Raw genomic sequence first — 26,374 nt, forward strand, 5'->3', positions numbered from 1 at the left:
GCTGTATCCCTAGTGTCTAGAAGAGTGCCTGGCACATAGCAGGCACTTAATAAATGAACAAAGGCATTGATTAACCCCTGTGCTTGTTTACAGACTGGCTTACACAGAAGAGACACCCAGACAAGTAGGCAAAGGCAAGAATACACGACAGACCCTGGGGTCATCCACATACCCAGGGGAGACCCAGAAGCCAGGGACCACCTTCTCCTGCGCGCCCGCGGTGCCTGGAGGATGGAGAGCCCGAGCTGGGGATGGAGCACCCCCAGGGAGGGGAAAGGATGCTTTGGGGCGATCCCAGCCCCGCCCTGTATCCCCAGTAGCCAATGGGCGTGCGGTCCTCCCGACGCCCCCTGGGACGTGTAGTCCGGACAGGGGCGCCCTCGGGCGCCGCCGAGCGCCCCTAGACTCCACGTCCCGTCGTGCGCCGGGAGGTGAGGGGATTGGCCGAGCCCCGCCCCCTGCCCGCCCCGCTCCGCTCGCGCCGCAGCCCCAAGAATGAATGAAATCGTAGCGCGCTGGGCGGCAGAGCGGGCGGCGCAGGCCGGGCTGGGCCCGCGCGCGGCGGCAGCGGCGCCCCGGGCCGGAGGCGGTCCAGCCGAGCGGGCCATGGCCACCGCCATTCAGAACCCGCTCAAGTCGTGAGTGTCCCCGCCGTCCACGTCCCTCCATCCCGCCCCCTACCCGAACCCTTCCCCCGCCCTCGCTGGGGAGGGGGACGCAGTGGGCGGATGGCAGTTGAATGTGGGCCCCCAGCTTGCCCCCCCTCTCCTGGGGGGGCCCGCCACCCCCTGTCGCCCCCTGGGGCTGGGGGCGGGAGCCCCTCGGGGGTCGCGGGGGCGCCTCTTCTTTGTCGCTGTCAGTGAAGGAATGTGGCGCGAGCTGGGGGGTGGCGGAGGCCGTTTCCCCACCCAGAGTGGGGGTAGGGGCTTCCCTCTCCTCCTCCTCCCTCTCTCCTCCTCCGAGTCTCTGGGGGCGCCGGGCCTGCCCCTGCCTGGGGCTGGGAGTACGTACGCCTAAGTGCAGACCTCAGTCTCCGGGGTCTCCACCACCCTTTCCCCTCATCAAAGCATCTTTCTCTCTTTTCCCCCCTCTATCTCGGGGACCTCGGTCCGCGCGGCCGCAGGGTGGGAGCTGAGACGTCGGGGGTCCCCGATTAGATCCCTGCTGTTTTCCTTCCCGGGTCTTCAGGACCTAAAGCCCCGACGCCCCGTTCAGCTTAGACCGTGGGATCCCTCCCTCTCTCCTCCCGTACACATCTAACGAGAGCATCTCTCATCCCCTTGGGGACTAGATGCCTCGGGAGAGGGTGCTGGGAGCGCCCTCAGCCTCCGGGGATTCCCTCCCTTTCTCCCTGTCCGCGTCCCTCCTCCGAGTGTTAGCGTCCTCCCGGGCCCAGTGGCTGGGATCCTGGACGCCTGGGTTCAAAGCTAGCTCTCTTCCAGCCCTCACCTCTCCTAGACATCCCTCGCTCTCTCCACCTCTCTTCTTCCCTCTCTTTCCATCTCTCTCGCTCCCCCCTCGGGATCCCGAACTCCTGGGTCCCAGCGCTCCCCACCCCCCTTCCCCAGGCGGTGACAGCGGGCTGGGAGTGACAGGCGCGCGGCCGCTCCCGCTCTCCCTCCCGGGTTGGCGTGCGCGGCACTCCCCTCCCCCTCCTCCCCGGCCTGGTGGGGAGGAGGCGGAGGGCGAACGCCCGCGGCGCCGCACAAAGGGGTCTGGGCGACCTCCCCCACCCTTCCCCCAACCCCTGGCACCCGCCACCTTGACCTTGAGCAACTTGTGCTGGGGGGTGGAGGTGGGGAGAGGGCCCCGGGGGCTCCCCCCATCCCCCGCCCCCGCCCTCCAGAAAGGCTGTGCCAGGTGGCCGGACCGAAGGCGCCCAGTAGCTTCTGGTTTCTGGTGAGGGGGGAGGTGGGAGAGGAGGGGGCCGGACCTTACAGGCACGCGCCTACACGTGTGGCTTTGCGGTGGGCAGAGGGCTTGGAGGGCGTGTACGGGGCTGGGGTCAGCGTGAAATGGTGTGTAACGGTGACAACACTTCTGCTTCCCTCTCACTCTAAGTCTTCCACACAGACTTGTCTCCCCTATGAGGGACACCCTCAAAGTGGCTGGGACAGGGTTCCTGTGCAGGTTGGTGGATCTATAGGTATCCAGACATCCTCACTCTGACCCCGACCCAGACCTCTTGGAAGAGGTATGGGGTAGCCATTGCAGGGACCTGAAGGCCAGAGTAAGCTGGGAGGTGGGAGTGCCAGAACCCTTCTTTGCTCTCATCTTCCTAGGGGTCTGCAGGGGTGAGGGCAGGGACTGGCTCCTGAGAGAATGCGGGTCAAATCCCCTTGGGAGTGGGAGGTGGAGGGTGCAGCTCTCAGTTCTGGCTGCCTGCATCATTCAAACCCCATCTTGAGCACTAATTTCCTGCCCACCCCTGCCCTCCCCCCCCCCCGGCCCCAAGCCTCAGTGTTACCACCTGTGAATTGGGGAATCATAACAGCTCTTATTACCTCATGGTGCTGCTGTGATGTTTGTAAAGCACTTGGTACTGAGCCTGACACTGACTGAATGTAGTGGTTATTATTGGTAGTATCAATATTGATTTCATTTGTGGTCCAGTTTCCACACAGGGCGCTGGGGGATGGGGACAGGAGGATTGTTTGGGCAGGGGAGCTCAAGTGTGGGAGAGGGGTCTCTGAAGGTGACTAGGGGTAAGGAAGGGAAGGGAGACCCCTCTCCAAATGTCAGCTGTGGGTCAAATTGTGCTGGTGGACAAGGGCGTCCAGGGAAGTGATGGAGTGTTCTACACTCAGGCTCCAAGCTGACCAAAACTGATGCAAAGGTTCTGGGGTGGGGCAGAAGTGAGCAGGGGGTCTGAGGCTAGAGGTGTGGGGAGAAAGTGTAAGGGCATATTGGAAGATCTGTGAGGGTGGTGGAAGGTGAGAGAGGAAGGTGGCAAGGGCACTCTGAGCTGAGCTGGCCGGTTGGGAGGAGCGGGGCAGGGCTTACCGTGGCTGAGATATGGGGTGGCCACTGTAGGGACCTGGAGGCCAGAGTGAGTGTGAGGACTTACTCCCCTTGCCATCTGCTCTAGGCCAAATGTGAAGTAGAGATCCACTCCCTGCTGTTTGGGCTTGGGAAGGGGGAGGTCAAGGCCTTACCTGGGGGAGATGGGGAAGAGCCTGTAGAAGGGGTCTAAGACTAGAGGTGTGTGTGTGTGTGTGTGTGTCCAGAAGTGACCATGAGTGTGGAACACCCTGAGGGGCTCTCTCTCACCAGGGTGAGGTGGGGGTGTCAAGTGACAAAAGAGGTGAAGGCTCTTATGCCTCTTCTGTCTGCTGGAGAGCCCCCTGGTGGACAAGGACATTGGTGGGCGTTTTCATCCATGCAAGGGCTCAAACTTGAACACGAACTTTGGATGGGGTGGGGGGGTGTGTTCCAGGTGTGTGTGCGTGGGACTTGGTGATTGTTGTGACTTGGTAGGTCAGCTCCCTCTCTGGGCATCCCTTAGGGTAGAGTCAGTGTGGGTGACAGTGGGAGAAAGGAGGTGACCAATTGGGTACAGACATCTGGGTGAGTGAATCCTTCTCTTAGTCCCACCTTCAAACAGCCACCAGGAGCTGAGGGCATGTGACTTCACCTCCTCATCTGGAAAATGGGTGTAATGATAATATCACCCCGCAGGGTCAGGATGAGGATCAAGTGAGTTAATCTCTGTTAAAGAACTGTGCCTGGCACATGGTGGCTACTCGGTATATTGCTATTCAACAAATATTTATTAAGCATCTATTATGTGCCCAGCATTATTCTTTCTAATAATGTTTAGCTATCACCATTTTACATCTTAGTACATATCAGGTCCTCTTTGTGGAATGAATGAATTTATTGAACACCTACTACTTGCCAGGTAACTTTTAAAACACTTTACCCATGCTTACTCATTTAATCCTCACAATAATCCAATGAGCCATCATCTGCATTTTACAGATGAGGAAACTGAGGCCAGAAAGGTTAAGTCATTTGCCCAAGGTCACACGGCCACCAAGTGGCATAGCCAGGATTTGAACCCAGGAGGTGTGGCTATATCTCCTAACTAGCACAGCTGCTGTCAGGCCTGGGAAGGGGTTGAGTAGGGCGGGGTCCCTGTGAGAGAGACAGCTCCGAGGGGGACCGGAGAGGGTTCTCCCGAGCTAGGAGGGACTAGGGGGAGGGGGCGGTGTCAGTGAGCCACGCGTTGGTGGGACGTTCGTGTGGGCACCTGTAAGGTGTCTCTAAGTCTCCTGGCACTGAAGTGTTTGTGTGAGTGTAAATGTATGTGAGTCTGTGCGAAGGTGTGGGAGAGGGAGTGTGCGTGAGTCTGCGTGGGACGCTGTGAGTATACGTGTGAATGTGTGTGTAAGCTGCCGCGTGTGGGTGTGTGCGAGTCCAGGTGTGCATGGGTGAGTGTAGGCCCATGTGTGAGACTCAAGAGGTGTGCATGAGTGAGCGCGCGTGAGTGGCTGTGCGTGCCTCCGGCCCCACCTCTGACCCGCTTCTCTGCGGGGTCCCGCCAGCCCCGGGCGGGGAACTACCACTCCCGGCATGGCCCGGGTGGGCCCACCCCGCCACCCTGATTGGCTGTGGTCCCGGTGCTCCCGCCCCCCGGGAATGAATGGATGGGCGGCCTCAGCGCCCGCCCGAGCGCTGGGAGGACCGGCCCGGCGGGGACCTGCTGGGGGCAGGACCCTGGGAGCAAGATGGCCACGGTCATCCCCGGCCCCCTGAGGTGCTGCGGGTCGGCGGGAGGCAGGGGAGGGCGCGCGAGCGGGTCTGCACGGGCGTGTGTGTGTGTGTGTGTGTGTGTGTGGCGGCTGGGGGTGGGGCCGATGGGGTGTCTGGGGGGCTGTCACCGTGGGCCGGGCTGCGCGGGGTTGCGAATGTGTGTGAATGTGGGTCTCTGGCAAGAACCGTGTCCGACGCGCTGCTCCTGGAGGAGCGCGGAGTATGGGGAACTCGGAGCCCTATTGGCGCCCTCTTCGGGAAAGGGGGTCATGTCCCGCCCTGCGACCCCCGGGGTTGGGGAGAGGGTGAAATGGCCTGGGGGCCCGGAGGCCTTGGTAAACTTGAGTGAAGCCCACACTACCTTTGTCTTGGGTTGTGGAGTGTGTGTCACTTGTTCGGGTTCTGGTTTTTTTTTGGATATGTGTGTGGATATGTATTTAATTTCTTTCACATTCTACACTAGGTGTCTTTGGATATTTTGGTCTTTGAGTGTGTGTACATATCCTTTGAAACTGTGCATCATTTATGTTCTGTGTCTTTGGATATGTAGGTATGCATGTATTTATGTGCAAATTTTTGTGACTATGGGTGGATTTGTCTGTTTCTATGTTGTGTATGTGTGTATCTTTGTGTGTTTGAGTATGTGGTATTTTAGATGTTGGTTTCTATATTGTGTATCTTCGTGAATGTGTGTGTGTATCCTGTGTGAATCTGTGTGATTTCTTTGTATAGTGTATCTGGATTGTGTGTGTGTGTGTGTGTGATTTTTTTGTGTTGTGTCTTTGGATATGTGTGTAAGTGCATATGTGGGTAGTTTGTTTTTAACATTTTTTCTTTTTTAACATTTGTGTATCTGTGTGTGTCTTTGGATGCATGAGTAAGTGGATGTGTCTGTGTGTGGTGTGTCATCTGTTTGCATGTTGTGTGTCTTTGTGTGGGTGATTGTTTATGTTGTGTGTCTTTGGATATGTGATATATATATTTGTGCATGTATATGTGTGTGATCTGTCTGCTTCTACACTATGGGACTTGAGATACTTGTGTTTTTCAGTAGATGTTTGTGTGAGCACATATGTGAGATGTGTCTGTTTCTCCTTTGTGAGTCTTGGGATATGTCTCTCTTTGTGTGTGAATCCTGAGTGACTATGTGCGATTTGTTTGTGTTGTGTATTTGGATATGTGCCTGTATGGATGGGTCCCGGTGTATTTTTATCTGTTTCTATACTGTGTGTATCCACTCCTTGGCTCAAGGCCTGCTTGAGTCCCGGGTTGGGGGCTCCTGGGTCCAGGAGAGACGACAGCGGGGGAGAGGTGAGGTTGGAGGAGTCGGCCCACCCATTCCCCACGGGCGGGCTGGGGGAGGGGTGCCGGGCGACCCGGTGCGCCTGCCCTTGCTGACAGCTGCCCGCCCGCCTACCCGCCCCTTGCAGCCTAGGCGAGGACTTCTACCGAGAAGCCATCGAGCACTGCCGCAGCTACAACGCACGCCTGTGCGCCGAGCGCAGCCTGCGCCTGCCGTTCCTCGACTCGCAGACCGGCGTGGCCCAGAACAACTGCTACATCTGGATGGAGAAGACCCACCGCGGCCCGGGTACGGCTGGGAGGTTGGGGGTGGGGCGGGGCGGTGGCTTCGCGGCCGCGTTCTTACCGCCCTTCTCACTCCAGGTTTGGCCCCGGGACAGATCTACACGTACCCCGCCCGCTGTTGGAGAAAGAAACGGAGACTCAACATCCTGGAAGACCCCAGACTTCGGCCCTGCGAGTACAAGATTGGTGGGTGGAGCTCCGTCCTGTGCCTTCGGTGGCCCCCATGGGTGCCCACAGCACACGCTGATAAGTGTGTGGTGATGCCGGTGTGCCTCTGAGCATTCGCCTTTATTTCCCTCCTAGCCAGTGTCTGAGTGGCTGGCTGTGTCTGCCGTTGTGTGTCTGGGTGTCGTCCGGAGATTCTCCAGTTTTCCCTGAGTGACTGAGCTTTGGACTGTATCTTATCCTACTTGGGCCCAGGCGTATTTCAGGACAGAGTGGTATCTGTTATGTGTGTCCAGGTGTATCCAGTCTTTGTATCTCTTCCCTTGTGAGCTGGGATGTATCAGAGTATCTGACTGTATTGCTTCCTGTGGATGTCTGAGTGTGTCTGGATGTATCAGTGTCAGGTTGTAACTCTTTCCCTTTGTAATAAAGTGTATATCTCAGTGTCTGTGTCTTTCTTCAGGTGTGTCCAAGTGTATTAGAAGGTTTGTTTCCACTTGTGTGGCTGGTCTATCAGAGTGTCCAGCAGTTCCTGATGTGGGTGTATAAGGGGGTCCGGCTCTCTCTTCCTTTGAGCGCCAGATGCTTTGGAATGTCTGGGAGAATCTCTTCCCTGAGTGTCTGTCTGGTGTATTAGATGTATTTCTGCACGTGTGTGCTGCTCTGAGTGTCTGGTTTTATCACTTCTCTTGAATGTGTCCAGTACTATTAGAGTCACTGGCTGTCTCTCTTCCCCTGTCCAGGCATATCCAAGGATCTGTGTGGGTCCAGGTGTATTGGAGGGACTGTCTCTCTCTCCTGTGTGTATGTGTATCCACCTGAGTGACTCTCTCCAGGTGTGTCTATCTCCCCTAAGTATGTTCAGGTGTGTGGTAGGGTCTGGCTGTGTCTTCCGCATGTGGTCTGGGTATATCTGGTGGTCTAATGTTCTCTTTTGGAGTGTTGCTGGGTGTGCCAGTATACCCAAGGGTCTGGATATGTCTTCTCCTTGTGTCTGGGTATATCTGAGTGTCTGGGTGTATCTCTTCCTTTGTGTGTCTGGCTGTCTCAGATGACCTGTATGTATGTCCCCTGTGTATGTCCATGTGTGTCCTGTTTGAGCGTCTGTTCTCTCCAGGTGTGAGGGTCTGGGTGGGGTCTCCTACATGTATGTATGTAGTTATATAGGAGGGTCTGGCCATGTCTCCCCTTGAGTGTGTCCAAGTGGCTCTGAGGGTCTGGCTGTGTCTTCCCCAGGGTCTGGGCATCCTTGGAAAGGATGTATGGAAGTATTGTTGGAAGGGTGTATGGTTGAATCTGTTGCTGGTTGAGTGTGGGAAAGCCTCTTCCCTCTAGCAAAGAGCATGATTCTCCAATCTGGGCAGTTTGAGGAGTCCTCCAGGGACACGTTCTCCACTTGACACCCTCCTCCCTTGTCCCCAGACTGTGAGGCGCCATTGAAGAAGGAGGGCGGCCTCCCAGAAGGGCCGGTCCTTGAGGCTCTACTGTGTGCTGAGACAGGGGAGAAGAAGATAGAGCTGAAGGAGGAGGAGACCATTATGGACTGCCAGGTAGGATCCCCCCACCCCCCCGCCAGGGGCCACAGCTGCCCTCTCACCCCTGTCTCCTGCCCCGGCCCATCCTGTTCCTGCTCTGAAATCTCCCCTGGCTCCCTAGGGCCTTTGGGCATCCTAAGTCTCTATTCTTCCACACGTCATCTCTTTTTGGAAGACCTCCTGACTTGCCCTGACACCCCCAGTCTCCAGTCCGCCCAGAGCCGCCCCACCCACAAAGCAGAACAATACCTCATTTTCTTAACCCCAATCTCCCTTCTCCTGGTGCCCAGAAACAGCAGCTGCTGGAGTTTCCACATGATCTTGAAGTGGAAGACTTGGAGGATGACATTCCCAGGAGGAAGAACAGGGCCAAAGGAAAGGTATCACTCCAAAGTTTCTCTCCATCACTCCTCCGCTCAATGCAGATCCCATTTATTGAGTATGTACAATGTTCAGACCCTGCCCCAGTTTGACCTCATTTAATCCCCAGAGCAGCCTGAAGGGATAGGGGATTTTTATACCTATTTTACAGATGAGGAAGTTGAGGCTTGGGTCTATTAAACCATTTGCAAAACAGAGATTGTACAGTGGGTTAGAACTAGCTTCATACCTGTGTCACGGATGAGGAAACTGAACCTTGGAGAGATCAAGGGAGTTACTCAAGGCCCACAGCTAGGAAGTGGCAGAGCTGTGATTTGGCTTTCAGGCCCAAATGATGAAAATTCTTTTAGTTCCCTCCCTTTCTTGGCCCCTCACTCATGACTTTTCCCCTAGGCATATGGCATCGGGGGTCTCCGGAAACGCCAGGACACCGCTTCCCTGGAGGACCGAGACAAGCCGTATGTCTGTGATAGTGAGTCTTTCTGAAGAGGGGGGAAGAGAGAGAGAGTGGGGCCCAGAGACCTCTCCCCTCCTGGCCCCCTCCCTTCTGTTCTGGACCCTGGTTGGGGGATGCTCAGGCCTCTGGTAGAGGGTGGAGGTGTGATCCTGGAGGCCAGGGCAGAGGCGGGCTGGGAGGGCTGACCGGCCCTTCCTGCTCACTCTCCAGTCTGTGGGAAACGGTATAAGAACCGGCCAGGGCTCAGCTACCACTACACCCACACCCACCTGGCTGAGGAGGAGGGGGAGGAGAACGCCGAACGCCACGCCCTGCCCTTCCACCGGAAAAACAACCATAAACGTGAGCAGGCGGGCAGGGCGTGGGGTGGTGAGGGGCCCTGGGAGTGGGGGCTAAGGAGCCTGGGAGGGAGGGGGCACATTAGACATTTCTGGAAAATCTCCAGCTCAGCGGTCCCCTCCCCCACCAACCATGGGGGATGCTGGCTCTGAGGTTGCCATGGCAACCAACCATCTCTCCCTCGCTCCTGGCCGGGCGTAATATTTCTGGGTCTGATTTATTGTTTCAATTAGAGCTTGGGGAGGGGGGGTGATAGATGACTCCCCTCCCTCCCTGCCTCCCTTTCTCCCTTCTCTGCTAAGCTTTGGCCGAGGGGCAGGGTCCGTGGCCTGGGAACCCTTGGCGACCGCCCATGCCAATCCGGTGCCAACCCTGACAGCTGAGGGATGGGGGAAGGCTTGGGGGGAGGCTCTGCCAGTGGAAAAACCATCTTTCCACCCACCCCTCGGCGGGAGAGGGCAGTCTCTTCATCCCATCCCCACCACACACCGAGGCACCTCTGTGTTCAGAATTTTCCTTCTGAATGTCTGTTTCCATACCAGATCTCAGCCAGTGGTGTCCACCTAATTTTTATTTAGTCGGGGCTTAGTTGGGGGTGGCGCTATCTGGTAGAAGTGTGTATGGGCGGGGAAGCAGGGGGCTCTTCCTAAAGCTGCATCTGCCAAGTTTTTACCTAATAAAGACGACGTATCAGTTGTCCTCAAAGAGTTGGGGGGGTCCTGATGAGAATTATTTGGGCTCCCCCAACTCTCTTTTGCTACTGGCCACAGCTTGGGGTAGCTGCTCCCTCTCCCCACCTCCTCCATGCCTGGAGAAGGGGTCCACCCCTGGGGCTGAGGCTGGGGGCAGGGTGGAGCCTTGCCTATGGTGAGAGCCCCTCTTTCTGTCCCCCCATCCCCAGAGTTTTACAAAGAATTGGCCTGGGTCCCTGAGGCACAGAGGAAACACACAGGTAGGGACGCCTCCCTCTGCCCCTGCTTCTGCAGCAGCCTTTGACTGAGTCCCTGCCTGCCCATGCCAACCCTTGCCTGCTCTCTTTCAGCCAAGAAGGCGCCTGATGGCACTGTCATCCCCAATGGCTACTGTGACTTCTGCCTGGGTGGCTCCAAGAAGACGGGGTGTCCCGAGGACCTCATCTCCTGTGCCGACTGTGGGCGATCAGGTGATGCCCCCACCTGAGGTTTCTGGGGGCTGCGGTGGAGAGGACTCCAGGAGTCCAGATCTGGAGGAGAGAAGGCAGAGGAGTGAGAGGACTGGTGGGGGGGGATGCAGAACATCCCAGGGGCACTGAGGATAAACAGCCGACTCAACTGCTGAGGATTGTGGGAAACTGAGTGGGGTCAGGGAGGCTCTGGGAACAATGGGATGTGGTTGTCATGGCATTGTGGGTACCGGCATGTGCTTATCTGGCGTGGGGAACAGTGAAAGATGGTTGCCAAAACATCGTGGGAAGTGGGCTGTGGATCACAGAGGGCACTTGCCATTGCCATGGAGTTGTGGTTAATAGACTGTGGTTTCCCAAGGTGGACTTGTGGGTAATAGACGGTGGTTGCCTCAGCACGGTGGCTAATGAATTGTGGTTGTCATGGTATTATGGGTAGTGAAATATGGTTGTCATGGCGATTGGGTGTAGTGGAAGGTGGTTGTTGTGGCCTGGGGTAGTGGCTGCACATCTGTGCTGGGGTGGTGGGTTGACCAGTGGGTTAGCACCCTGCACAGTCACGTTGGTAACAGTGTGGTTGCTGGGGCATCGTGTGTAATGGGCTTGGGTTGCAGGGAACCAGGGTGTGGGGACCCCTCTGTGGAAGGCAGTTGCCATGGCATTGTGGCTGGGAGACTGTGGTTGCCACGTACTGCGGTTAATGGAACCGGCTGGCCATTCTGCTGTGGGTAATGGCATGTGGCTGCCTCAGCACGGTGGTTAACAGGACGTGGCTGCCCGGTGCTGTGGGTGGTAGAAAGTGGTTGCCACAGCACCGGGGGTAATGGAATGCGGTTGCCATGGTGTCCTGGGGAGCAGAGTGTGGTTGCCATGGTGGCTGGGTAGGAGACTGGTGGCCAGGGCAGCGTTGCCTGCGGGACAGGCTCTGGGCACCGTGGGCTGGGTGGGGTCGGGCTGTGGGCCTTGTGAGCTAGGGATGGGGGCTGAGCCATTGCTTCCCCTGGGGTCAGCAGCCACCAGGGGCACGATGACGCCTAACCGCATCCCTGCCCCTTGGCCCCCAGGACACCCCTCGTGTTTACAGTTCACGGTGAACATGACGGCAGCTGTGCGGACCTACCGCTGGCAGTGCATCGAGTGCAAGTCCTGCAGCCTGTGTGGCACCTCGGAGAACGACGTGAGTGCCCACGCGCCCCCTTCCCCGGGACATGCCCCCAGGCGGCCTCCTTTCCCTGGAGCCCCCTCCCTGGTGAACACCAGTAACGTGTATTATGACTATCGTTAGTGTCCATTAATTGAGCCCGGCACTTAATACTCTTCACTCTGACTCCTTCCAACTGCCCTGAGGTAGGTGATCTTGTTCCCACTTCACAGAGAAGAAACCGAGCTCAGAGAGGGGACTAGACTTGCCCAAGGTCACCCAGCCAGGAAAATGGTACGGCTGGGACCTGAACCCACGTCCATGGCTTCCAGACCATCTCCGTGTCATTTTAAGTGTTCCACAGAATCCTATAAAACCTAAACTACAAACTGCAAACTGACAGTCCTCAGGGGTGTTTTGCTCGTCGCCCAGCAGGGTTTTGCAAAGATGACCTTCTCAGAGCCCTTTGTCTTGCAAGGGACCACCTCCTCCAGCCCCTTTGACCTGGGCCCTGCCCCCGCCCCCCACCCCGGTTTCTGGTGCCCGTGCCCCCAGGGTGCCAGCTGGGCGGGTCTCACCTCCCAGGACCAGCTGCTGTTTTGTGACGACTGCGATCGGGGTTACCACATGTACTGCCTGAGTCCCCCCATGGCGGAGCCCCCGGAAGGTGAGAGAAGAGGAGGGCCCGACACGGGGGTGCGGTGTTGGACGGTGGTCTTCCTGCTGTCCGCTGGGTGGGAGGGGGTCGGGGCAGCCTTGACCAGACCTGGGCCTAACTCCCTGTCCTCCGGCCTCGCCACAGGGAGCTGGAGTTGTCACCTCTGTCTTCGGCACCTGAAAGAGAAGGCCTCTGCCTACATCACCCTCACCTAGGCCTGGCTCTGGCTCACCTGGACCTCTGGGGTGATGCTTGCCTACCTGCCTCTTGGAGCTCCTCCAGTCTCTCCCCATCCTTAATGCCCCACAGTGGAAGGGGCCGGGGGGCGGGGGGAGCCTGAGAGGGGGCTGGGCCACCCCCTCCCCTCTGTGCAAGTGGAATGTTTGCCCTGTGGGTTGGTGGGCCCAGCAGGGTCCTCTCCCTTCCTCCCTCCTTCCTCACCCCTTCGCAAATGGGCACCAGGGGCTTCTGCTCCTCTCAAAGCCATACCCCGCCTCTGGGCGGGCACGAGGGGTGGTGGATGCCAGCTGGGGGCACGGACAAAGCCTTTTTCTAAAGAAAAAGTCAAAAAGTTAAAAAAAAAAAAAGAAATTAATATATAACAAAGAGTCCTATAAGGTCTGGCTGGGTGGAGGGGGCACTGCTGAGCGCATCTACTGGGCACCAGTCTCCGCCAGTTTCCTGCCTGGCGGCTCCTCCCCCCCAGTCCCTGGAGTTGCAGCTCTCCCACCTCCCCACCCAAGGTGGGCACCATTCCCCCCTTGTGCCCAGGGCAGGTGGGTGTGGTGTCCACCCCCTGCCCTCTCTTGGTGCCCACTGTGGATACTGCATGATGTGAACCACGGTTTTGAACTCCGTTCCTGCTCCCTCCCTGAGAGCCCCGCCCCGAGCCCACTCCGTGCCTGCCTTGGCAAGGCGGGCCCCTGCCCAGCGCCTGCTGGAATGAGAAGCACAGACTCTGCAACGGACTAGATTTTCCTCCTCCCCCCGCCCCGATTCCCTACCGGCCAGGCCGGGCTGCCCCCTGCCACCCTCGCTGGCCATTTTCGGGTCGCAAGGGGGCGTGGTTGTTTCTTGTGGTTGTGTGTGTTTGTTGTTCGGGTTTAAAAAAAAAAGGGAAATTGAGACTGCAAGTGGGGGAGGTGGTGGGTTTGGGGGGGTCTCCCCCAATCCAGGCGTGTCCCCCCTTGTAAACGAGTCTCCTTTATTGCCTGCCTCTGCTGTGAATTAACTTGTTCCGTGTATTAAACTGGGCCTGACCCCTCTGCCCACGTCGTCTGCCTCGTTCTCCAGGCTGGTTTGGGGCGTCACCAAGAAGGGGAGATGGGGCCTCACTGGGGGAGAAGCAACCGAGGTTAACAGCTGGAGCTGGCCCTACGTCCATCTCCCTCCAGCTCCCCTCTGCACCCCGCCTTTCTCTGGCTTTGTCCCAGCTCCTCCCTGCCTCGCTGGAAAGGAGAAGGGGGGGGATGGGGTGGAGGGGGCTCCCACCCAGCCAGCTGTGGTTGCCCTGGCAACGGACTGCTGCAGCTGCAACGGGGAAGCAGTGAGGAGGGAGGCGGGAAGCTGGGGACTGGGGGAAGGGAAGGGATGGAAAGATGAAGACTGGGGGCGGGCCCCTCCCCTCGGGGCTGTGGTAGGGATCAGGGGTGCCAGGGGCGCCTCATCCTACACCCAGACATCACCTGGAGCTCCCTATCCCGATGTGGGGCAAAGAACAGAGGGGAATGGGCAATGGGATATAGATCCAGGGACATTAGGAGGAAGACAGATTTGGGTGAGGTGAGGTGAGGAGTGAGAACCAGGACACAAGAACAGTCAGGAGAGAGACAGATAGGAGTCACACATTTATAGAGAATGAGAAAAAGAGCAGGAGAGGGAAGACGTAGACCTGGAGAGAGATGTAGATGAAGAAGGCCAGAGGAATTATGGCGGAAGAGGACAGAAGAGATGATTTAGTGGGAGAGAGGCAATAATAGTAATAAAAAACAGCAGACACATGGGGAGAGACAGAGGAGGAAGTACAGGGATCTGGAGAGAGAAGCAGAAGAGATTCCATGTGGGGAGGCAGGGAACCAGGGCACGTAAAATAGGAGAGCGGAAGAGAGAATAAGAGGGGGGAGGCACATTTGGGGAGAGAGATGAAGTTAGGACCCAGCACAGGCGAAGTCCTAGGACAATGACACAGAGATGAGATTTCAGGGGAGAGGACACAAAGAATTTAGGGAGACAATAGAAAAATCTGGAGAGAGCCAAAAGCAGGAAGGGATTCAGAGCCTGGGTGAGGGGAGAGCCAGAGGCGGGGTGGGAGGCAGAGGAGACTGGGGGAGGGTCGAGGAGGGCGCCCGGGCCAGCGAGAGGGTGACAGGCAGAGCAAGTGGAAAACTGGGGCAAGATGGGGAAGGGACGAGCAGGGCACAGTTCAGGCGAGAGCGCAGGCTGGCGTGTGCGAGTTGTGGGGTGTTGGAAGTTGGTGTGTGTCACAGGCGCCAGGAGAGGATGTGAGAACAGCTTGTTCCGCCGTTTCCGTGCTGGAGGGGGGAGGGCAGCACGGGTTGAGGATGGGGCCTCAGGGAGGGCGGAGACAGGGAGAGTGTCTGGAACACTCTAGAATTTTTAGGAGATGTGGAAATAGCTGGTCCACCTCCTCTGGAAAAAAGATATATACCCGTTTTGGAAAAAGATTTTTTGTGTGTGTGGGGCGGGTGTGTGTGTGCGGGAGAGTCTAGGTTACAGAAGCATCAGGTTTGAGTTCGGAAACAGTAAACTCCATCACAGGTAAACGGCTAGGTGGGCCAGAAAGCCCCAGCCGTGGGGCCAGCCCTGTCAAGAGGAGGGGCTGCTTCTCAGATCCAGGTGGAGCTGGACCTAGACTTCCCACCAGAGGCTGGACCTTGGGAGTCTCACATGAAATTTCGAGATTTGGAAAATAAGTTTGACCCTGATCCCCGGGTCAAACTGCGAAAAGTGTTTCGCCAAGGCAGCTGCAGATCTGGGGCCAGGAGTTTAAGACCGCTCCCAGCTAGGAGAGCCCCTAGGCCCGGGGCTGAGGTCCCTGGCTGTGTCGGTATCTTTCCAAGACACCTCCACCTCTCCCCGAACCCCCGGGGCCTGGAAGCAGGGGCTGCTCTCCACTCCAAACCACCGACTAGCTGACTGGCAGAGGGAGGCCTACTCCCACCAAGGGCGGGTGTGGTGCCAATAAGCCAGCACCGGCAGGGTGTGGCCTGGGGTGACAGCCCGGCTCAAGGAGGCAGGGGCCCCTCAGTTCGAAGTCTTGCTGCAGAGGACAGAGTTACGAAGCTCGAAATCCAGCTTGCTTTCTGTACCATCTCCAGATTTTAAAAAGTTGACCATTAATTTTAAAACCAACACAACTCCATGGGCCGGGTCTGGCTTTTAGGCCTCAAGTATATGAATTCTGAGGTGAAACCTCCCTCTTTTTAACTTAAGAATTTCTTACATCCGGGGGAACTCCCCGGCGGTCCAGTGGTTAGGACTCTGCGCTCTCACTAAATTTCTTACGTTCTGAGTGTTGGATTTCTGTCACTTGGGTTTCAAGAAAAAGAGAACGGTGCCCCCTGGTTCTCAGGGGTGTGTGCGTGCATCGGGGGTGACGGCGTTTGGGACGAGGGGGACAGGGGGAGGGGGCTGACGCTGGATCACACCCGCTTCTCGGGGAGTCCAGGCAGCTGCTCAGCTAGCGAACACACAGGCCACTTCTATGAAACATTTATTTCCTTTAAAACCTCCAGAAACATGCCAGAAAATCTCAAGACGGGGATGGGGCTGGGGGGTGGGGGGAGATAATAAAGAATAAAAAAATCCAAATGAAACAAATCAACATATGAAAAAAAAAAAAAAAAGAAGAAAACCCTGCTGCTATCTTCAGCCATCAGATAGAACACCAAACTCAAATTAAATAGATGTGCTTTGCAGAGATCCTTTAGAAATAACAGACAACAAAACCCAAAATCATAATTTACACTTGTCGATGTACATGATTAGGTCCCCAAAATGATTCAAATGATCTGAAGATATGAGGAGACAACTTAAAAAAACAAACAAACAAACAGAAACGGGTGGGGGAGGGGTGAGCCCCAGGTTAAGGTCTGAGGAAAGGGTGTGGGGTGGTTAAGTGGTCCTGGAGAACCCTTCCCAAAAGGGACCCGGGAAGAGGGGCAGAGACATCACAGTAGTTGGCCAGGGCTGAGGACCCGGCAGGCCCCCCTCGCAAACCACAGGTGAGGGAGAGGAGATGGCAGACCTGAGGGCCTTTCTCGCGGGGCTGCAGTGCCGCCAGAGGGTGATGGCAGGGAGGCGCGACGAGGGTCCTTTTCTCTTGCTCCTTCAACGTCCGTGTCCCGTGTGGTCGGTCCCCAGAGCCTCCTTCCCTGAGGTTTCTGGCCCCAGAGAGGAGGCGGCGGGGTCTCCGGACGGGGCTGGCCCTCCGGGTGCTGGCCCCCGGCCGGAGCGTGCTGCTCTCAGCTGGGCCCCCCGGCCTGTCTGCCCACCCTGCCTCCGTCCCCAGCCCACGGGGGATGCGCCTCGATCCTCAGCTTGAGGTTGGGGGAATCCACAGACTGTGGCCGTACAGACTTGTTCTGGCGCAACTCCACATGAAAAAATAAATATATATATATATATTTTTTTTTGTTTGTTTGTTTTTAAAGGAGAAAAAGAAACTGTTTCCTGGGTGAACAGCGTAGTACCACACCGGCTTCGCTGCCTGGCAAGCTGCCCCTTGTTGCCTTGAGAGAACCAGCGTCTTGTGGGGTTCGCACAGCAAGGCGCTCCCCGGGGAGCACAGTGACGGTGTCGGTGTCCGACGTTGCTGCTGCTACTGCGGGGCCTACGGGATGGGCCGAGGGGCTTTGCAAAGGGAAACAAAAGCGGAGAGGAGAGGGAGGCTGCCTCCCTCCGGCCCGGACCTGACGGCTCCGTGGAGCCCCTCCTGGTGCCCGGGAGGGGCCGGGGCTGACGGAGCCGGGGAGGAGGAGGGGTGGGCCGTGCCAGCTCCGCCGCTGGGCCTGGCCGGGTCAGCAGCTAGCAGGCGGAGGGGCCCAGGTGCCGTGGCCTCTGGCAGTCAAGGGACTGGTAGACAAAGACTGGAGAAATGGTCCCGAGCGTGCAAATACCTTCCCCCTCAAAGAAGTTAACTCTGGATGCTGGGGTTTCCTCGCTCCACCCTGGGACCCCCCAAGAAAATAAGTCAAACTCTAAGAAAGTGCTCCTGGTTGCTTTTTGGAGGACAGGGTAGGGAGGGGTCAATGTCCATGCTTTCTGGAGCCAGTGCACCAGGAACCAAGAGCCCTGGCCCGCTTCCACGCCGGCCCGCACCTCTCCGGGCGTGAGGGAGAGCGGGCTGGTTTCCCACCGTGATTTCTCAGGCAGGGGTCTTGGCCCCATAAGCCCAGACGCTGCTGTACGTGGTGAAGAAACCCGGTCTGGGGATTCCTGGAGCTGTGGGGTTTGGAGACTCACTCCTGCCCTCCACCCCCTTCCTACAGCTTCCAATGGCTTGGTCCTAGGAAGAGGCTGGATGCGGATGGCACGATGGGACCCTGAGGGCAGTGTGGGCGTGGCCCAGCCCCCAGGAACCTCAGGTGGCGGCTCAGAGGGAGGCCGGAGACCACGTCACCCTCTGGGGCTCGAGGGCCAGGAGCGGACCCCAGCTCACAGCCTGGTGAGGCCTCCCTCAGGTCCCACTGCCACCCCGAGTGTCCGTGTCCACGGAAGGGCGGGGGGGGCCCTGGCTGCATAGCTCGGTCACGCCTGCAGCCAGAAGCCGGGCTGAAGGACAGGAGAGCAGGAGCCCCAGGTCTGCCCAGGCGGAGGGGTGGAGGTGGCCGCCTCTCCACCTCAGAGTTCCTTCTTTTCCCTGCAGAAGATCTCGGCGAACTTGCGTAGCTGCTCGCTGGCGGCCTGGGACTCCTCCTGCAACCGCTGGTTGTTCTGCCTCAGGCTGGCCACCTCCGACTGCAGCACGGCCTTGTCCTGCTTCTCCTGCGGGGGCGGGGGCTGCCGTCAGCGGGCGCACCTTGAACGGCTCCCCGGGGCCTGCGAGCCCTGCTAGGCCGTGGTTTAGAGCCAGGCTGCCAGGGTTCAAACCCCAGCTCTGCTTCTCAACAGCTGAGCAACCTCGGGCAAGTCTGGGCCCCAGTTTCCTCCGCTCTGAAAGGGGCAGTTGAGAGGTCTCCCTGAGGTCACATATGTTGAGCTCTTAGAACACAGCCTGACGTGCAGTAACTGACAAACGTCACCGTAATTAGGAGCACCTCATTCCACCCTCACAGCCACCCAAGGGTTGGGGACTGTTGTTACCCCCATTTTCCTGGAAGAGGAGACCAGACCTCACACAGCAAGTAGGGGGCTGGGATGGGGATGCAGGGCCGCCCTTCCAGGACAGTGTAACATGCTCAGGCAGTGACTTGTGCAAGGTCACACAGCATTAAGTGGTGGGGTGGGATTTGAACCTGGGCCCCTATGACTCCTGTGCTTGAGACTCCCATGTTCTACTCGGCCACCTTTTGGCTTTTTACCCAAACATATATAAAACGGCAAGTGAAAGTCTCTTCCAGTCTTATTTCCCCTCACTCTTCCACACCCTGGAGATAAGTACAAGGAACAATCTGGAATGTCGCCTTCTAGATACCCCTCTGACCCATAGCTGTTAAACATTTGTTAAGTATGACGATGTTCTAGGAAACGGTTTTGCAACTTGCTTAATTTTCTGCTTGAGTTACCGGACTTCTTTTGTATGTTAGTAAATATATAGATTTCTGTTACTACTTTAATTGGCTGCAGAACATTCTGCTGCACGGGTGTCCTGTCATTTATATAACCATTCTGCTGTTGACGGACAGCTGCACTGGCTCCAATTTTTTGTCACCAGCGGTGCAGCAGCGAACATCCTTGCTCATGGGTTTCTTTCTGCCCGTGCCTGAAATTCTGTTGGACAAGTTCCCACAGTGAAACTGCTGGGTCGACAAGGTACGCAATTACAGTTTTGACAAATATTGTCCGATTGCCCTCCAAAAAGGCTGGGCCAATTTATTCTCCCTCCAACAGGGTATGAGGGTTTCTCTGTGTGCTTTACCAGCCTTCCCTACTGTCACTTTTTACTCTTCGCTCATGACTACATTCAAAGCTGGGTGGCCTCCCCCAGAAGAGATGGGGTGTGGGTGGGGACGGGTGCCTCAGCCTCGCTGTCCCCTGCCACCCTCCGGGGGGCCGGGAAGTGCAGTGGGGAGGTGCGGGCCACGTGAAGCGCCTGCTTGGCAGCCTTACCTTCTGGAGGTCCGTGTGCAGCTGTTTCAGCATCACCTCCAGTTGGTACACCTTGCCCGTCAGATCCAGCGGTGGCCCCTCACTGGAAAGGCAGGGGGCGGGGTCAGGCTCTAGGCCCACAGCTGGGAGGAGCCCGGGATACAGGCTCCCTCTTGTCCCTGAGGCTCTGGGGAGCCCTTTTCTTGCTGGAGTCCCAAGGGATGCCTGGAGGAGAAGGCCACGCTCCACCTGGCGAGGGCACGTCTGTGGATGTGGATGCGGGTCGTGGGAGCACCAGGCCTGCCGTGTGTGCATTCCGCCCGAGGATGGACCGTGCGTGTGCTTTTGGGAGAGACTCCCCCCACGTATGACCACCTCAGGCGGCACAGTACGAAGAACACCCCCCCCCCCACGCCCATCCACCGAGCCCACGGCAGGCCCGAGCATCGCTCCGGCACACGGGGCATGTAAGTGGGCAAACGGACGGGAGAGCCTGCCTGGTGGACAGGATCAGTAACGATACGGACAATAACAGCCCCCGTTACAGAGAGCCCACCCTGTACTGCATGAGGTCTCACCTAACAGGGCGGACGGTGGTTTCCCCACTGGACAGAGGGGAAACCCAGGCTCAGGCGGGGACTCTGCACCCAGGACCCCAGCCTGTGGCTCCCCCTCTGTGCAGATTCCCCAGGCCTGGGCCCACCTGGCCCCTGCAGAGGAGGGCGGGCAGCCGAGAAGGCTCTGCTGGGCGCTGTGGGAACGCACACACCCGGTAGGGGTGCCGGGGCCGGGGGGGCGCGTGGGCCGCAGCAGACGAGAGGGAGACGGGGGGGTCTCCGCCTAAGAAGGGGAGAGGACTCGGCCCTCCCGCCTCTCCCACCCTTTCCTCCCTGCTGGTGCTGCATCTTGGGGAGCTGCAGCCACAAGGGGAGACAGGAGGCAGGTGGAGGAAGGTCATCAGTTCAGGGCAAAAGGCGTCTGGGAGCGTGCCCGGAGGTCCCGCCATTTCCACACCCACCCTGCTCCTACCCCTGCCGCGCTGCCCCATCTGTAACCACCCAGCTCTGCTATTATAGTGGGGCCAGTCTTTGGTGGAGGTTGAGTTCTAAAGCCACTGTGTGAAGCAAAAAACAAGGAGAGTCAAAACCACCCTCGAAAATCGCTTGAACTGCCCATCAAGTACAGTGCACGACTGTTGTATACAGAACCCTGCACGGTGAGGTGTGCAGATGAGTGTGAAATGCACTACTGAAATCCACGGACATGCAAACATGCCATTTCCATCCTCTCCCCCTCTTTGTAGTTCTATTTTCTGCCAAGCTGGTGCAGTTGAATCTGCTGCACTACATGTGAGATGACACATGTGAGATGCCCGCCTCCCCGTCCTCCTCCCTCCCCCGGAAGCCTCGTGAGGGCAGGGCTTGGGCCTCCATCACCACTGTGTCCCCAGACAGCCCAGCACGGGGGCCTGCCGGGGAAGAGTGAGAGGTAAATGTCAGGGGAACATGTGCATAATTTAGGAACCTGCAGAGGAGGAGACCCGGGGGCAGACAGACGGGAGGCTGAAGGCCGGGAGCGGGCAGACAGAGGGGGCAGACGAGAGGCCCGGGGGCGGGGGGGAGACTGCGGGGCACTACTTAGCGATTTTCCAAGTTGGCAGTGAAACAATCCTGAGGGCTCATCACAGGGCTGACCCCGACTTGGTCCCTGCTGGGCCCCAGCACGTGGATTAGTCCGAAGTCTGTCAGGTGAGAGGGGCGGTTGCTCCCCCAGCTACTGCCAAGGGGGCCTCTCACCCAGCGTGGGGGAAGGGAACCTCACCTCATGGTAGGGGTAGTCCTGGGGGTCGGGGGCCCCCTCTCCAGGCTCAGGTGGCTGTGGACAGGACTGTGCGCTGGCGGGATGTCCGGGCTCAGAGCTGGGTCGTTGAGAGAGAAGAGCGAGACGGCTCTTTGCACTGCCGGGGAGAGGGGGGCGGTGGTCGGCAGGGCTCCCGGCTCCTCCTCACACCACCCCCTCCCCCCAATGACCAACCCCTCCCTGGGAACTCCAGGACATTGCCAATCACACCCCGGTGAGATCACACAGGCATTTAGGATGGATTCTTGCCAAAATACCAAACCAAATCAGGACACAAACAACAATAACCCGTCCTGCTTCTGAGCAAGCCGCCAGACCCGATGACCAGTTTATGCAAAATACAAGGGATAGAGAAAGAAATTAAGTTGCGGCGTGGGGAAGTGACCACCCAAATCGGGCAGAAGCGACCTGGTTTCGTCAATAAATAAATGGTAGGGGAAAAAATGGCCAGAAGTGGATGGGGTTGACGCCGTGTGATGAGGACGTGGGGATTCATCATCCTAGTTCTGAGAATGTGAAACTTCAAAAGCAAAAAGGAAAGCGCAACAGAGAATATCATGGATACGGAAGAGAGAAAAAAATCTCTGCCCATTAAAGCAAAGATTCCCGGGTCCCACCCCAGACACGAGACTGGCTCTGGGGGAGGGGCCCGAGCGCCTGCATTTTCAGATGGGACCATTAGGTGATCCTTCTACAATGGCAAGAACTGGCGACAGTCCTGTTGCATCCAAAAAGCAGCTGGCTGAGTGAGCCCTAGGACAGCCAGACAATGGAATGTGTGGGGAGTGAACAACTAGAGGAGGGGGTGCGTGTTGCCCTGTGGGGAGAGGGCACCGCTACCTGGCAAAGGCGGGCTCCTTTACATCTCTGTGCTCTTTATATCTCTGTGCTCAAAGAACAGTGCAGTGAAAACCCAAATACCCTTCCGCAAGACCCACCCACTGTTAACGGTTTGCCACACTTATTTTCTGCGTGTGTGTGTGTGTGTGTGTGTGTGTGTGTGTGTATTTTATTCCCCAACCATGTGAGAGTAAATTGCCAACATCCTGGTACTTCATCTCTGTGTACTTTACTACCCATCTCCAAAAAGTAAAGACATGCTCCTATATAATCATGAAACAACATCGTACTCAGGAAATTTAACATTTATATGGTATTACTGTCTAATAGATAGTCATCTTGAAATTTCTCCAATTCTCTAAATAACATCCTTTATAGCTGTGGTTTTCTATCTTGGATACAATATTTCTTCTCTTCGAAAATACTTTTCTATAAACAGTTTCAAACAGGCCCCAAAGCAGAGAAGAGAGCATCACGGGTCCTCATGAACCCATCGCCAGTTTCAACACTTTTCAACATACTCTGGTTCCCTCCCTTGCACTCTCTTTGGTTTTTTTATTCCCCTGATCACTCCTCTCCTTTACTTTTTAAAAAACGGCTTATTGTCGTTTAACCAACATACGACCCACTGGCGCATGCTGAGAAGTGTACAATCTTGGCCCGGTGACTGTGGCAGCCGAGCCTCAGTCGCCTCATCTGTAAACGGGATCCGAATACATCCCTCAGGCTGAAGAGCGGAAGAGATGATGTTTGTGAAGTGGTAACGTGCTGGCTGAGGAGATGCTCCGTAACGTCACTGTGGCACAGAGTCACCTCCTTCGGGAAGTGCCCCCCACCCCCGAGCTCATCGGGCCTCTGGACGGCAGCGCTGGGCCACCGCCTGGCAGCCACTCCCCACTGGTTCTGGAGCGTAAGGCCGCGGTACCCCTGAGGCCGGGCCTTGTATCCTCTGTCGCTCTCCCTCCTACCATGCCCTCCCCACCCCACAGGCCTGACTGCCTTCATCCCGTGGCTTGGGGAGAGGCTGCAGGACAGGATGGAAGCAATGAATGGAAGCAAAGAGGGAGGAGCTTCCTCCAGGGCCACCTGTCAGATGTGGGCTGGCTCACACATGGAAATAAGAAGGATGTGTATCGTATGGGTCTGGTTTAACAGATCCTGCTCCGTGCCAGACCCGTGCTGGGCACCCAGTGGTGACTGAGACAGCCCCGGGTCTTGCCATCATTAGAAAGCCAGGGCACAGGCAGAGCGGTCAGGGCTATAGGAGCCCAGAGGAGGTGCCTGATCCAGACTAAGGGATATCAGGGAAGGCTTCCTGGAGGAGGGACAGCAAAGCTGTGGCCTAAAAGATGAAAAATGAGCCAGAAGAATATGTTCTTGTCTGTCAGGGTTTCACAGATGAGGGAACTGAGGCTTAGAAAGGTAAAGCCGCTTGCCCAAGGTCACACGGGAGAGAAGTGGCAGAGACTGCCAGCTGTCCCTCATGGCTTTTCTTTCCCCTTCTCGGTAATAACACATCACAAATTTCAGCCTCGCACGAGGCCTCACACCCCGGCTTGCCCTGGAACAAGGTGTGGCCGTGACACTCTGACCAACGGGAAGCAAGTGTAGGAGGAGTATAAGGCTTTGGGAAATGTCCTCAAAGGGAGGGGATGTCTCCCCCGCTGGTCAGAGCTGGACATGATGGCCAGAGCTCTAGTGGCCTGACTGTGAGGGTGAGGCCCCCCAGGAATGGCAGCGCAGGCGCGGAAGGGGCTTGAGCTGTAGTACGTTTGTGGAAGCGCCACACCAGCCCCCGACTGCCCACCCCAGGCATTTTTACTGCATAAAACCTTGTTTGTTTAAGCCATTGTTAATTTGGATTTTCTGCCACTTGCAGCCAAAGTACGTCTAAGCACAATTTGGATTATGGCAATTCTGCACGGTAATAATAACAGCAAGTCCTGTCTGCTGAGCGCGTGTTCCGTGCCTGACACGTTTTACCCACAGGCTCCCCCCGCGGCTCCGGGCAGTGGGGTACAGTCTCACCCCAGCTTTGGAGACAAGGTAACTGGGGGAGGCGGACAGATGAAGGCATTTGCCCAGGGCTGCACGGTGACCAAGGGACAGGGCAGGGTGTGAGCCCTGCTCCCCCTCATTCTGGAACCCGAGTGCGTCCCCCTTCAAAGCCCCAAGACCCTCCGTGGATCCTTCCAGAACACAGAAGGGAGGAGGGGTCTGGCGGGGCTGGGTGGAAGGTGCCTACCTTCGTATGCCTTGGCTGCGTTTACGAGGCTGGACCACTCAAGGCCAGCAGCCGTGTCGGGCAGCGGCATCATCCCTGGGTCCAGGCGCCGCAGGGGCCGGTCCCGCCCATCGGCCAGTGAGAGCTCGGAGGCTGAGATGGTGGCTGGGTGGGGAGAGCGGAGAGGGGAGATGGGGGGGTGAGGATGTGGGAGAAACAAAGAAATTAACACGTTATGTTACACTTCACATACAATTATGTAACATTATGTAACTGTTATACCTGTTACATATAATTAAACGAGTACACTACATTTATTAGATGATAAATGCCAGGGAAAACATCCAGCAGGGTAAGGGGGTAGGAGCGTTGGATGTTTACGTAGGTATGATTTTAGGGTGCTCGGGGAGGCCTCGCTGAGAAGATGGCCTTTGCACAAAGCTCTGAATGAAGGGAGGCGGGGCGGGGAGGTGGCACCTGGAGGAAGAGCATTCTGGGCAGCTGAAACAGCCAGTGAAAAAGCCCTGAGGCAGGAACGTGCCTAGAGGTTTAAGAAACATTGAGGGGGCCCGCGTGGCTGGGACAGGAGAGGCAGAGAGCAGTGGGAGGTGAAGTCACAGGTGACAGTGCTGGACTGTGTGGGGCCCTGTGGGCCATGATGAGAACTTTCTCTCTTCCCCTGGGTGACAGGGAGCCACAGGTGGGCTCTGAGCAGGAAGGAGTGTGACCTGTCACAGGTGTCCAGAGGGTCCCTCTGGCTTCGTGTGGGGGACAGACGGTGGGCGGGGGGAGCAGGGAGCAGGGAGGCAGCGGGGAGGCTCCTGCGATGGTCCAGGAGTGAGATGAGGGCGGACAGGACCAGGTGGGGCTGCAGGAACAAGTGGACGGATCCTGGGTCTATTTTGTAGGTGGAGTCAATAGTATTTCCTGAGAGTAGATGTGGGCATGAGACAGAGAAGGGTCCAGGATGACTTCAAGATCTTGGAGCTGGCACCAAGATGGGGAAGGCTGGGGGTGGGATCAAAAGTTAGTTTCTGGGGGCGTGAGTGTGAGATGCCTCAGACACCTGTGGGGCGCTGGCCACGTGAGTTCTGGAGTGGAGGAGAGAGTGCCAGGCTGCAGATACAATGTGGGGCGCTTCAGCGTATGGATGACGTTTAGACGTGGCAGAGTCACCGTGGGGAGACCTGGTCGGTTCAGGTATGACACGTCGGGCAGAGAAAGAGTCTCAGGGTGTTGGAAGTGACAGATGGCACAAGCACTGCGCCAACAGCTGCATTTGCTGCAGAGACAGAGCGAGACCCCCGTGCTGGGCTTAGGCCCTCGGCCTCAGCTCACCGAGGCCTCACAGCCCCTGAAGGGAAGGGGACAGAGGATGACAGTGAAGCATAGAGGTCAGGAGGTGACTCAGGCAGGAAAAGCCATGTCCCCCCCCCAACGAGCGTGTCCTCTCTCCGGGTACCATGCGGGGTGTTACAGGGATCATCTCAGAGTCCCACCTCCAATTAGCCGGGAGGGAGGTGCCGCTATGACCCCGTGAGGCGGAGGGGCACCCTACACTCAGGGCGGGAAGCTCCCTTGCGTGCAGACTCACGCTCGCCGGTAGTGGCACTTGGGTGTGACACGTGGGGTCTGACACTGACCCTGCTCTAAGCCCAACCCCACACGGCTCTGGTGTTCAGAGGGTCCCTGTTAATATCCTACTTTAACCCTGCTCTCTAGTCCAGAGGCACAGACCTGACTGATGACAGATTAGAACGCTCGCTCCTGGTGACAGCACACTAACAGAAAAATGCATGAACAGCTAGTGGTTTTTTCCAGCGCTTACTGCATATCAGGCATTGGGCTTAGTGTTTTCCACGAAGAACTTGTCTGATTCTCGGATTAACCCAGTGAAGTGGGCACTATTTTTGCCCACGTTTTTACAGGCACAGAGAGGTTACAGCTGTGACTTCAGGACCTGGGCTACAAACTTGAGCCATCCAGCTCTCAGGACGTGTG

General features: G+C 57.2%; 2 protein-coding genes across 8 annotated transcripts in view; one reads left to right on the plus strand and one right to left on the minus strand.

Moving 5' to 3' along the window:
* The first annotated feature begins 606 nt into the window (after positions 1-606).
* On the plus strand, positions 607-12,395 carry DPF1 (double PHD fingers 1). Of its 4 annotated transcripts, none has more exons than XM_059904173.1 (12): positions 607-638; positions 6,186-6,346; positions 6,421-6,528; positions 7,930-8,057; positions 8,333-8,422; positions 8,817-8,895; positions 9,091-9,222; positions 10,121-10,171; positions 10,262-10,381; positions 11,446-11,558; positions 12,108-12,189; positions 12,325-12,395. In XM_059904173.1, the coding sequence occupies exons 1-12, from the start codon at positions 607-609 to the stop codon at positions 12,393-12,395; spliced, it is 1,167 nt and encodes a 388-aa protein (XP_059760156.1). The 4 variants fall into 4 exon arrangements, with proteins under 4 accessions (XP_059760156.1, XP_059760155.1, XP_059760158.1 ...); XM_059904172.1 differs by lacking the exon at positions 607-638 and adding an exon at positions 4,716-4,759 and having other exon boundaries at positions 12,078-12,189; XM_059904174.1 differs by lacking the exon at positions 607-638 and adding an exon at positions 4,731-4,759.
* A 3,502-nt stretch (positions 12,396-15,897) lies between these two features.
* The window catches only part of SIPA1L3 (signal induced proliferation associated 1 like 3), a 238,270-nt gene continuing 227,793 nt past the window's right edge, over positions 15,898-26,374 (minus strand). For 3 of the 4 annotated variants that reach the window (XM_059905574.1, XM_059905572.1, XM_059905573.1), the window contains 4 exons: positions 24,395-24,538; positions 21,271-21,406; positions 19,471-19,552; positions 15,898-18,186 (listed from right to left, as the gene is read on the minus strand). In XM_059905574.1, coding sequence (XP_059761557.1) covers positions 18,043-18,186; positions 19,471-19,552; positions 21,271-21,406; positions 24,395-24,538 — 506 coding nt within the window. In that variant the 3' untranslated portion in view covers positions 15,898-18,042. The remainder of the gene's footprint in view (positions 18,187-19,470; positions 19,553-21,270; positions 21,407-24,394; positions 24,539-26,374) is intronic. The other variant, XM_059905575.1, reaches the window with a different exon arrangement.

Source organism: Balaenoptera ricei, chromosome 19 (assembly GCF_028023285.1).
Source record: "Balaenoptera ricei isolate mBalRic1 chromosome 19, mBalRic1.hap2, whole genome shotgun sequence".
Lineage (NCBI taxonomy): Eukaryota > Metazoa > Chordata > Mammalia > Artiodactyla > Balaenopteridae > Balaenoptera > Balaenoptera ricei.